We start from the raw sequence: 12,841 nt of genomic DNA on the forward strand, positions 1-12,841 counted from the left end.
CTCTGACTGAAAGAGCTTAGTATAAAAATTTCACTATCCAGTAGCTGGGTGAGAAAATCCAGATAAATGGCAGAACTAGTAAAAAATGAGATTGTTTCCTGAGCTAATTACTCTGTTTACTGTTTAATAGATTGAACCTCGAAAAAACCCCACAGAAATGGCCTATGTCATATTTTGACAGCTTAAAAGCCCATATAGCTACTGTATGTCTGGGAAGTAGTATAGCAAAAGGACCAAAGCATAACATCTGCTTAGGAGTGCTTAATAAATATAAACTGCTCGGGATTGCTTAGGAGAGACATATTTGCTCGTGGTTGTAGAAGAAACATAAATGTTAGAATCCAGTGGATGAGAAGAAGAATGAACATTTATTAAGAACTGATTACATGCCAGGTCCTGTGCTATTTGCTTTCAATCTACAATCTCACTCCCTATTCTTGCATTCAGCCATTCATTCTTTACCTGGGGCCTTTGTGCAGGCATTCTGCTAGGTGCTGGGATCAATGGTGAATAAAACTGCTGGTCTCTGCCCTCAAAGTTTAAAGATAGTTAAACAAGTTGCAGCTATATAGTGTGATAAAGAAAAAGAGGCATTGTCCCCTTTCTTACACATGAGGAAACTGAAAACTGGAGAGATCAAATAGATTGCCCAAGCTCATATCCCTTTCTATTAATATCCCATTGAACAGGTATTTTTGTTTTGTGTCCCTTACAATAGTGGGTTCCATTTATTAATTCTCACCTGAGGAAATATATATTTTTCACGATTTAAAAAAATTTTTTTTATTGATATGAAGAGAGAGAATCTTCGATGGGCTGCCTCCTGCACACCCCCTACTGGGGATTGAGCCCGAGACCTGGGCATGTGCCCTGACTAGGAATCGCACCATAATCTCCTGCTTCATGGGTCGATACTCAACCACTGAGACACACCGGCCAGGCTCATTGATTTTTTTTTCTTCTTTTTTTTTTAGAGAGAGTGAAAGGGAGGGAAAAGGAAAGAAGGGGAGAGAGAGAGAGAAACATTGATGTGAAAGAGATACATCAATTGGTTGCCTCCTGCTTTCACCCCAATAGGGGGACAAGGGATTGAACCTGCAACTGAGGTATGTGCCCTTGATCAGGAATTGAAGCTGTGACCCTTTGGTACAAGGGTCAACACTCTAATCACTGAGCAAAATTGGCCAGGGCCATAGTGAGTCCCATTTAGGATTCTGATCTCTGGTCATTGGCTATAATTTCTTCCCCTAGTTTTGTACTTGGTATGTAGCTGTCCTCACCTTTTTTTGTTTTTGACCCTTAGGTATCACCTCAGTTTGATACAACAGCAGAAAGCTGGTTCCTAACCAACAGGAAAGGGAAACATCATCACCGAGACCAGCCAAGACATTCAAATCGAAAATCTGCCACCTCCAAGTTTCCACATCTAACATTTGAGAGTCCACAGTCTTCTTCCAGTTCAGCCACACTTGGAGGCCCCTTAATCCAGCGGAGCCCCAGTCACTCAGTAAAGGACATTTCCGGAAGGCCCATAGTTCCAATGCTCAGTCCCCCAAGCTATGGGGAAATGTCAGCACATGAACTTCAAAACTTACCTTATATGTTCATTGCACCTGATATCCAGACCCCAGAGTCATCTTCTGTGAAGCAGGTGGGGCTTCCCCCAGATCAGAAGGAAAACAGCCTGCCAAGCTGCTCCCTTCACACTAGCACTCCTGAGAGCCCAGAGCCTGGGCCTGTTCTGGTTAAAGACACCCCTGAGGAGAAGTATGGGGTGAAGGTCACGTGGAGGAGACGACGGCACCTGTTCACTTACCTCAGGGAGAGAGGGAAGCTCAGCAAAAGCCAGTTCCTTGTGAAAACCTGACTGGATTACATCAGTAATCTCAAGAAATTGATTGCTGCTGTTCATAGAGTTGCTCAAGTTACTTTTCTGACTTATAGAAGAGTTCATCAATAGAATAAAATGGAAATAATACCAATAACATCAAGAAAAAAGGTATTTTAACCAGAACCTTGGATGGAATTCAGTTCCAAGATTTGCTTTTTAAAATTTATAAACAGTTTTTAGTGTTTTATATTTTTCTTGTATTAACTGTTTAAAATTTTAAAATATCTTGTAGTAACTGTTTAAATTGTGTTTAAATAAATGATTGCAGAAAGTTTTTAGAGAACCCTGCTTCTGACTGCCAATAATGCAGCAACACTGCCTCTGCCACTAAAGGTCTTAATTGTTTGATTTAACCACTACTCATTAATCCTTTAATCACCTTATTCAAACTAATTCATTCCACATTTTTGAGTACCAACTCTGTTGTGCTCAGTGGCAGCTTCCTCTATGACCCCATGGATGGAAAAAAATCAAAGCAAATTCTGACTTTATAGTTGAGCTGACAACCGTGCAACTTTGGCTCTTCTGTTGAAAGGCAAGATGACGAAAGGCAGCAAGCCCTGTTTTAGTGGCTATTGTAGAATCAGGAAGATAAAGGGAGCATACTTAGGTTTGCTGTTTTGATTTTTTATTTCCAACCAAAAAAATCTGTAAATATTAAATAGAATGACAAAATGATTTCTTGGAGTAACTGTTTAAAATGTATGTAGATAACCCTGACCGGTATGTATGGCTCACTTGGCTGGGCATAGTCCCATGTACCTAAAGTTCACTAGTTTGATTTCTCATCAGGCCACATGCCTGGGTTGTGGGCTCAATCCCTAGTAGGGGGTTTGCAGGAGGCAGCTGATCATTGTTTTGCTCTCACATTGATGTTTCTCTCTCTCTAATAATCAATAAAAATAATTTTTTTAAAAAGGAGTAACTTTAAAATGTATGTAAATAGCCCTGGCCAGGTAGCTCAGGTGGTTGGAGTGTCCTCCCATATAGCAAAAGGTTGCAGGTTTGATACCTGGTCAGGGCACATAACTAGGTTGTTGGTACCTAGGTTTAGGGTTCAAGGGGCGGATACAGGAGGCAACTAATCAATGTTTCTCTCTCCCCCTCTTTGTCTAAAATCAATATTAAAAAAATCCTCGAGTGAGGATTTTTTAAAAAAGTATGTAAATAAATGTGGGAACTTTTCAGAGAACACTACTTCTTAGTATTGTTGAACTGCCCAGTTAACAAAATGTCTTCATTGTGCTTTCACCATACAACCAGCATCTCACTCAGCTTTAAGAACCTACTCTGTGTCAGGTCCAGGCCAAGGTAGACTAGCAAGGATTGTTCTTTTTATTGTATAGATGGGAATTTAAAGCACAAGTCATGAACCATGTTCAGGGTCACAGCGAATGGAGGCTGACCCAGCCCCAGTGCAAAGCTCTGCCCTCCTAGCTTGTGCCCAGTTCTAGCCTTCTCAGAAATGCAAACCCAATGTGGAAACAACTTTGACCTTGGAACGCTATAAATTAAACTCAAGTGCGATAACTTCTGTAAGTTCTGTAAGTTCTAATATTACAGACCTCGGGTAGCGCTCCCTCTCGGGGGTCTGTGAACACACACCACGGGGGTGCGGGGAGGCCGCTCAGTTTGTGGGGGCTGGGCGGCTCCTCTGACCCACTTGCTTCCCAGCGGGGAAGCATCCTCGGTCCCCGCCCGCACAGTGGTCCAGGCACCCAGCCCTCGCGCGTCATCCCCGCTCGGGCGCAGGCGCCTCGGACTCGGAGTTCCTACGCCCCTTAGGGCCCCACCCCGCCACGCCGGACGGCGGGAAGAGCCAATGGGAGCGGAGCGGCTGGTCCGCGGGCCAATTGGCGGTGGCAACAGTGCGGGGTGCGGTTTCCAGGGGGCGGGGCCCGGACACGCGCCAGGCTTGGCACCCCAGCCGCGGAGTCGGGAATCTGGTTGGTGGCGGCTACTTTCCGAGCGGCGGGAATGGAGGCGTCGCGCTGCCGCCTCGGACCCAGCGGGGACAGGTCAGAGAGGGGCATGGCTGGTCTCGTCTTGAGCGGGGAAGAGGGCAGAAGCTAGACAGGGCGGTCCTCTCGGGCTCTCCGAAGGGAGGGCGGTGGGCTCAGGTAGGGGAGGGGGGGCTGGTTTGGAGCCCCCTCGCTCCTCTGCCATGGAGGACCCCCTTTTTCCCAGGGTGGCGGTGGGGAGCGGCGGCTCAGCATCCCGCCCCGGGATCAGGGACTTCAGGTCCTGCTTGGGAAAGTCTTGGAGTTTTCGTTTCGAGCTCGTCTTGCCCTCTGTGGGCCTCGCTTTCTCTAAACGCGCCAGTCCTGTGCTTCACGCACCGCCTCGGACGGTCATGACAGATTGGTAGAAGTCTTTTCCTGGGTCCTCGAAGCGGAAGGTTGCGGGTGGTGTTTAATAATCTGCTCTAATGCCATTGCTTTAATGGGCTGTAAATGCAAAAGTATTCTTTTGCTGCTATTTGCTTTGTAGCAGTTATCTCTTACTCAAGATTAGCTGTCTTATTTGCAACACACCGTCCCCCTTGTCTGTGCTCCTCTTTCTCGGCCACGTCCCTTTTTCTCCCTCTGCCAGAAATAAAACGATCCGAAATCTCAGCCTGTCAGTTGTTGTTTGCCAGGTTAATGAAAAGTTAATGGGGAGCGGCGTGAAATCATTGGCTTAAAACTTTGGCATTGTCTGAAGATTCAAATCATACACACCAACTGTATCCCCCCTCTTTTTATTCCATACCACGGCAAAAAAAAAAAAAAAAACAACAAAAAAAACAAAACCACACACACACACAAACATTTAGTGTGTAAGGATTTAGTCTGATATTTAGAATAGCAGATAGGTAAACAATTCTAAACCATTTAAAAACGTTGTCGGTGCCCTGGCTGGTTTGGCTCAGTGGATGGAGCGTCAGCCTGCGGACTGAAGGGTCCCAGGTTCGATTCCGGTCAAGGGCATGTACCTTGGTTGCGGGCACATCCCCAGTTGGGGGTGTGTTGGAGGCGGCTGATTGATGTTTCTCTCTCATTGATGTTTCTGACTCTCTATCCCTCTCCCTTCCTCTCTGTAAGAAAATCAATAAAATATATTTAAAACAACAACAACAACAAAAACACAAAAAACGTTGTCGGGAGCCCTGAGTGGTGTGTTTAGAACATCGGCCTTGCACACCAAAGGGTCTCAGGGTCGATTCCTAGTTAAGGGCACGTACCTGGGTTGCAGGTTCCATCCCGGCCCTGGTGGGAGCGCGTGCATATCTTTTTCTCGCATAGATGTTTCTCTCTCTCTTTTCCCCCTTCCTCCCTTTAACTCTCTCTAAAAATCAATGGAAAAATTATCCTTGGGTAAGGATTAAAAACAAAAACACAAACAAAAAGTCATTGTCACGGAGGAGGCACCTATTTTCCTGCACTTTTTTTTCAGGCTGGGAGAAAGTCTACATTTACAAGTATAAATATGGAGGTGTTAGGAGTAGGTAAAGTTAAAATTGAGCATCTTCATTGAATTCAGATGGTCTTGGTTCAGTTGTAGGCACTCAATAAATCTTAATTAGTTGAATAAATTTAAGGCAATACATTTCACGGGTACCAGATGTTTGATATGACTCATGATTTTGGGGGGAAAAAGTGGAATTGACTTGGAAATTGAGAATGGCTAATTTATGGGATCTGAAGTTTAAAAGGATAATTTTAAAGTTCTCCCCTTTTTTTTCCTTCCCAAAGAAACCAGCTCTTTAATTTAGACATTGACATCAAAGGGGAATATGTGAGTCACCAAATGTTTCTCCTGCCCTAGGTAATATTAGTGCAGCCTCTATTACTGTTTAACTCATCTGTTGTTCAGAGGGAGTGGAATGTCTCATGCTTTATTGGCTCCAGTTTGTGTGTTTAATGTATTCCATGAAATACATGGCTAGAGCTTTTGACAATAATACCTTTTTAATGTGAAGTATAATATCTGACTTTTAAGTTTCTTGTGATTTTTTTTCTTTTTTGAATTATGTGACTGTTTTACCATGAGGCAGATTTCTTTTCAACAAAGTAAAAAAATTAACAAATAAACTTCAAATATTTTCCTATGCCTGAATTATTTAGTGAAAATTGGAGATGGAATTTGAAACAATACTCTGAGTACCTTTGATGAGGCTAGGCATTTGATATAGATTCCCTAGAGATGACAGCGGTTGGCTGGTGCTAGAATTTGAGCTCCCTCTGGCCTTTTGTTCCTGATCAAGGATTGTAGATGTGGTGAGAGACACTTCTCAGAGTGGGTGACCTTGTGACCCAGAGTTGACTAAAAAAATCTTTGTGGTTTATCCCTATGCCATGATTTCTCATTAGAAATATGAGCAGTAGTAGTGGCTGGAGGTTATATCTTAGCCAGGCTTGTTATCCTTTCATATTCTCCCTTTCTTAAATGTTTCAACAGAGCACCTGGTTGGCAAACAGACCTTACCCAGTGCTTAAAAATACTTAGACTAACTAATACATGACTGCAGTATGTTTGGCAAATATCAAAAGGTATAGTAAAGACCTAATAATGTCTAGCATGCATGTATTTCTCCAATAGGGAAGGCTACATACAGACCTAGAAAGGAAAGAATAATCCCTGAAGTAAATTTCCTTTCTTCCAAGATCCTTCTGTCTAAGCAGACAAACTCAAACATTTTTGGAATAGTTTTCATTTCTGGCTTCTCTTATTCTGTCCTATGGAAACTCTGCTGTTTCCCTGAATTTGTGCCCATTGAAAGAAAAGGTTGTTTTTTCTTACCAAGAGGGAAAAAAAAGTATGCTTGAGTTGCTCTGAGGAGGAGTTGAAGCTGCCTTGCCTCTTTGAGGATTTTAGGACTAGAAGGGGCCTTGATAATTCCCTTAGTTCTCCTATTTGAGAGTAGTTCCACGGTGGAAGTAAGACTTCTTTCAAACTCGAATTTCCTGTCATCTGCTTTTGCTTTATTTTTTCTGAGTAAATCACTGGAATAAGCTCTTTGTCCTTCTAATTCTGTTCGGCTTCATCAATCATCCTTACTGTTTATAGTAATGAAAGCTATAACATTTTCCTGGCCTGGTTAAGCTTAAATTCACTTTGTCTGAGAGACATAGTACCCACATGCTGATTGATGTTCTGTCTTTATCCACTCACTTAATACTTGGTGCGAGTCTTGATAATGGGATTGTCATCTCTGTCCCTTTGCCTTAGAAATTCTGTGAAAACATTCATGATGAGCACTATGTCACAAGTCCCGGGACCTCTGGAGCAGTGGTCGCCAACCTTTCGGACCTCACGGACCACCAGTGGTCCACGGACCACCAGTTGGCAACCACTGCTCTGGAGGACCACAATTCTGAAAAGGGTTATAGGAATATTTTTATTTTGTATAAGATGGCACTGCTGTTTTTAATATATTTTTATTGATTTCAGAGAGGAGAGAGAGATAGAAACCTCAGTGATGAGAGAATCATTGATCGGCTGCCTCCTGCACGCCCAGTATTGGGGACCGAGCCCGCAACCTGGCCATGAGCCCTTGACCAGAATCGAACCCAGGACCCTCCATTGAGCCAAACCGGTCAGGGCAGCACTTGCTGTTTTACCACATGGCATTGTGGTAAGGGACAAAACACTGGAAGCTTCTACTGGGTTCCTGAGTTCCAAGCCCAGCTTTTTCTCTCTCTAGTGGTGTGATCTTGAGCAGCTTATCCCCTTGTTTGGTTTCAGTTTTCTCCTCTGGAAAATGAGGGCTTCTTCAGATTCGCTCGGTGATTTATAATGAATTAATAAAATTATATATATATATGCTGCACATGGCTCAAATTTCAAAAAGTACAAAATTATATTAAGTGAAAATTATGTCTTTTTTCATTGTCTCCATGTCACCTACTTCATTCATTGGTAGGTTTCTTAGGGGGCCTTCCAAAAACATTCTATGTGTTAAATAATCCTTTCCAGACTTAAAATTTGATGATTTTTGAGTTTTAGGTAGGATATAATAGTCTAAAGTCTAACTCTATAGCTACTTTAATCCTGGGCAAGATCTATTTTTTTAAAAATATGAATTATAGTTGTTGCAAGTTTGTTGTTATTGTTAATCCCCACCCAAGGACATTTTTTCCATTGATTTTTTTTTTAGAGAGAGTGGAAGAAGGATGGGGAAGAGAGAGAGAGAGAGAGAGAGACTTTTATGTGAGAAAGACACATCGATTGGTTGCCTCCCACACCACCTGGACTGGAGCTGGGATGGAAATTGCAACCCAGGCACGTGCCCTTGACTGGCAATTGAACCTTTGGTGCACTGACGGACGCCCTAACTACTGAACCACACCAGTCAGGGCATAGTTGCTGCACGTTTTTTTTTTCTATGATAATTAATGTAGAGAAAATAGGGCTATAAGAAGAAAACAAGAATTATTTTCCAAACAGACTTCTGGAAAAATAAATCCCTCTATTTAGTTTTTCAGGAAAAAACTTCAATAATTATACAGTTTGCCTTTAATTTTAGTTTTAGAATGAAACAAGTTTGATAGATAATTTACTTGTTTCTCCATTGAAACCTAGTGTAATTTTGTTACAGTGATTTGATATGTCATGCAAGCCAGAAGCAAAGCAGAGAGGAGTGTTTTGACTGAGTAATGTTTATAAAAAGGGGAGATCTGTCCAGGTAAAATGATCAACAATAATGGCTTACATTTGTGCATCCTTTGCAGCATTTATAGTGCTTTCATGTATTTGATCTCTTTTTAACTTCATAACTCTGAAGAGAGAAGGGATGGTGTTATTACCTTTATTTTAAAAACGGGGAAATTAAGGCCCAGAAAGGGTGCGATATACCTAAGGTCACATGCAAGTAAATGGTGTAGTGAAAAGTAAAAATCAGCTTTGACTTCTAGTCTCCTCTTTTTTTCTCACATATTATCAAAATATCTAATCCAGATATTTTGGATGCCATTTGTTCATGTAAATGATAACAACTGATACTGACTGCATTCTAATTATTTTTAGGGACAGCAGTGAAGAAATCAGACATTTTAGTGAAGTACAAATGCCTATTAATTTCATCCAATGGAAAGGAAGTGGAAACATTTATTTGGTGTTGTTAGGCAAAAGAATGGAATTTAATCTTTATGCAAGAAAGAGAAGGGAAAATGCATGCCTGAAGAGAGAAAATGTAAAGGAGAATCAGGCAAATAGGTGGAATGAACTTAGATTCTGTGTAATCTATACAGAATAGATTTTTTTAACTTCTGGATCAAATCAAACATTTTAAATACCCTTCCTGTTTGGTTCACTTAAAATAACGTTTTTTGTATTTTCTATGTGGAACATGCAAAATGAAGAAGAGGTTCACTCTAAAGTAATTTTCCTTGCTGCTTTCTTTGGGGCCAAATGAATGATCTAATCAATCTAATAGGTTGCTAACTTTTCCTTCTCATTGCCTTTCTCTCCCCAAGCAATTTTTTCTTCTCTCTGACTGTCTCTACTAAATGGACTTCTTAGGAAATGGATTTTCATTCCTCAACTTCAGTTTCAGATTGTGAAGTCATCCAAATTGAAGACAGATGAGCCTAGAATACTAACGTTTCTCCGAAGATGAGGAAGAATGGATTTCAAAGGAGTCTTTCTCTGGCAGTTCTAATGTGATCTTTGTGTGCTTCTCCCCAGAAGAAATGTTTTGTTCCAACCAGATGTATTCTCAATGTCTCATTTGGGGATTGGACAGGGTGAATCTACTTGTCAATTAACTTAGGGACAGTTACTTTATTAATAGCTATTGCTCCAGCAGACACAATGAAACCTGATGACTTTCTCACTATATATACTGTAATCAACTCCTTCCAAGGGCTTCTTCAAAATCAGTTTACTAGCTTGGAAATTCTGCTACCTAAAAATACCAGATGGTCTGGCCTGAGTGGCTCGGTTGAGTGTCTTGCTGTGCAACAAAAAGTTGCTGGTTTGATTCCTGGTCAGGGCACATACCTGGGTTGCGGAAGGCAACTAACTGATCAATGTTTCTCTCACATCTATGTTTCTCTCTCTCTCTTTCCCTTTCTCTTTCCCTCTCCCTTTTCCTCTCCCCTTTCCTCTCCTTTTCTTGTCCCTTTTTAAAAAATATATTTTTATTGATTTCAGAGAGGAAGGGAGAGAGAGACAAAAACATCAATGATGAGAGAGCATCATTGATTGACTGCCTCCTACACGCCTCCCCACTGGGGATCGAGCCCGCAATCCGAGCATGTGCCCCCGACCAGAATCAAACCCGGGACCCTCCAGTCCGCAGTCCAATGCTCTATCCACTGAGCCTAACCAACTAAGGCCCCTGTCCCTTTCTTTACCTCCCTCTCTCCGTCCGCCCCTCCCTCTCTCTAAGCATGCCCTCCAGTGACGATTTAAAAAAATAATAAAAATACCCGATGACCTGGCATTTTTATGGAAAAGGTTCTTGGCAGACATAGTAAACTACCATGATAATGAAATTCCATACTCTCTGCTGACCATTTGAATATATGTGGTCAGTGGTGCAGTTTAGCATGCTGAGGTGGTGAGTGACACTTGTGATTGAGTTCTAGATCTTTCACTAATGAGCCGTGTGACCTTCAGCAAATAGCTTCATCTTTGAGTTTCAGATACCTCTGTAAAATGGGATTATAGGTTTATTGTGAGAATTAGATGAAATAATATGTAAAGCATTTCATGTAGTTTCTGCCACACAGTAGTTACTCACTAAATGGAGCTGTATTGCAACATGAAAACATTTTAAGTGTGCAATTCAGTAGTTCTTAGCAAATTTGCAAAGTTTTGCAACTATTACCAAAATCTAATCTTTTTTAAAAAAATTTTATTTCAGAGAGGAAGCCAGAGGGAGAGAGAGAGAGAAACATCAATGAAGAGAGAGAATCATTGATTGGCTGCCTCCTGCATGCCCCACACTGGGGATTGAGCCCTCAACTCCAGCATGTTTCCTGTCCAGAATCGAACTCTGACCTCCTGGTTCATAGGTTGACACTCAACCTCTGAGCCACACCAACTGGGCCAAAATGTAATCTTAGAACATTACTATCACCCCCCTCCCAAATAAAACTTTCTATTTACAATTATGCCCTCTACCCCTTCCCCACTGCTAGCCCAAAGGCAACCACTAATCTACTTTAGGTTTCTATAGGTTTTCCTATTCTGGACATCTATATAATAAAAGCATAAGCGACCATTACGGCGGAACGACCAGAACAACCGGTTGCTATGATGTGCACTGACTACCAGGGGACATGCTCAACACAGGAGCTGCCACCTGGTGGTCAGTGTGCTCCCATAGGGGGATCACCGCTCAGCCAGAAACTGGGCTTCTGGAGTACTAAGGAGCAGCGAGCAGGCGGGTGGTAAGGAGCAAAGGTTCCCAGACTCCGAGAGCGATGTCCAACTGCCAACTTAGGCCTAATTCGCTTAGCATAATGCTCTAAAGCAGCGGTTCTCAACCTGTGGGTCTCGACCCCTTTGGGGGTCTATCGACCCTTTCACAAGGGTTGCCTAAGACCAGCGGGAAACACATATATAATTACATATTTTTTTGTGATTAATCGCTATGCTTTAATTATGTTCAATTTGTAACAATGAAAATACATCCTGCATATCAGATATTTACATTACGATTCATAACAGTAGCAAAATTACAGTTATGAAGTAGTAACGAAAATAATTTTATGGTTGGGGGTCACCACAGCATGAGGAACTGTATTAAAGGGTCGCGGCATTAGGAAGGTTGAGAACCACTGCTCTAAAGGTTCATCCATGCTGTTGCAAATGGTAAGAGTTCCTTTTTTACAGCAGCATAATCCATTGTGTAGATGTACCACCGTTTTTTAATCCACCCATCTGCTGATGGGCACTTAGGCTGTTTCCAAATCTTAGCTATTGTAAATTGTGCTCTCTGAACATAGGGGTACATATATCCTTTCTGATTGGTGTTTTTGATTTCTTGGGATATATTCCTAGAAGTGGGATCACTGGGTCAAATGGAAGTTCCATTTTCACTTTTTTGAGGAAACTCCATATTGTTTCCCACAGTGGCTGCACCAGTCTGCATTCCCACCAGCAGTGCACGAGTGTTCCCTTTTCTCCCCATCCTCTTCAGCACTTGTCATTTGCTGATTTGTTGATGATAGCCATTCTGACAGGTGTGAGATGTTATCTCATTGTCATTTTGATTTGCATCTCTTAGATGATTAGTGACTTTGAGCATGTTTTCATATGTCTTTTGGCCTTCTGTATGTCCTCTTTCGAAAAGTGTCTATTTAGGTCCTTTGCCCATTTTTGTTTGTATTGTTTATCTTCCTTTTGTTAAGTTGTATGAGTTCCCTGTAAATTTTGAGATTAAACCATTATCGGTGATAACATTGGCAAATATATTCTTCCATGCAGTAGGCTTTCTTATTGTTTTGTTGATGGTTTCTTTTGCTGTGCAGAAGCTTTGTATTTTGGTCTAGTCCCATTTGTTTATTTTCTCCTTAGTTTACATTGTCCTAGGAGATGTATCAGTAAAGATATTGCTGTGACATATGTCTAAAATTTGCTGCCTATGGATTCTTCTAAGATTTTCATGGTTTCCTGTCTTACGTTTAAGTCCTTTATCCATTTTGAGTTTATTTTTGTATGTGTAACTTGGTGGTCTAGTTTCATTTTTTTGCATGTATATGTCCAATTTTCCCAGCACCATTTATTGAAGAGACTATCTTGACTCCATTGTACTAGTATGTGCTTGTCTCCTTTGTCAAATATTAACTGAGCATAATGGCTTGAGTCGATTTCTGGGTTCTCTGTTCAGTTCCTTTGATCTATATGTCTGTTCTTGTGCCACTACCAGGCAGTTTTGAGCACAGTGGCTTTGTAATATAGCTTGATGTCTCTTATTACGATCCCTCCAATTTTGTTCTTCTTTCTCAGGATTGCTGC

General features: G+C 41.6%; 2 protein-coding genes across 4 annotated transcripts in view; both read left to right on the plus strand.

The window, feature by feature from the left end:
- Nucleotides 1–2,080, plus strand: part of RHNO1 (RAD9-HUS1-RAD1 interacting nuclear orphan 1) — a 10,043-nt gene extending 7,963 nt beyond the window's left edge. For all 3 annotated transcript variants that reach the window (XM_014548367.1, XM_005876988.2, XM_005876989.2), the window contains exon 3: nucleotides 1,304–2,080. In XM_014548367.1, the coding sequence (XP_014403853.1) occupies nucleotides 1,304–1,867 (564 nt within the window). In that variant the 3' untranslated portion in view covers nucleotides 1,868–2,080. The remainder of the gene's footprint in view (nucleotides 1–1,303) is intronic.
- A 1,707-nt stretch (nucleotides 2,081–3,787) lies between these two features.
- TULP3 (tubby like protein 3) overlaps nucleotides 3,788–12,841 on the plus strand; it is a 98,615-nt gene continuing 89,561 nt past the window's right edge. Inside the window, exon 1 of the mRNA XM_005876991.2 lies at nucleotides 3,788–3,909. Within this exon, the coding sequence (XP_005877053.2) occupies nucleotides 3,869–3,909 (41 nt within the window). The 5' untranslated portion in view covers nucleotides 3,788–3,868. The remainder of the gene's footprint in view (nucleotides 3,910–12,841) is intronic.

This window comes from Myotis brandtii, unplaced genomic scaffold, assembly GCF_000412655.1.
Source record: "Myotis brandtii unplaced genomic scaffold, ASM41265v1 scaffold504, whole genome shotgun sequence".
Taxonomy (NCBI): domain Eukaryota; kingdom Metazoa; phylum Chordata; class Mammalia; order Chiroptera; family Vespertilionidae; genus Myotis; species Myotis brandtii.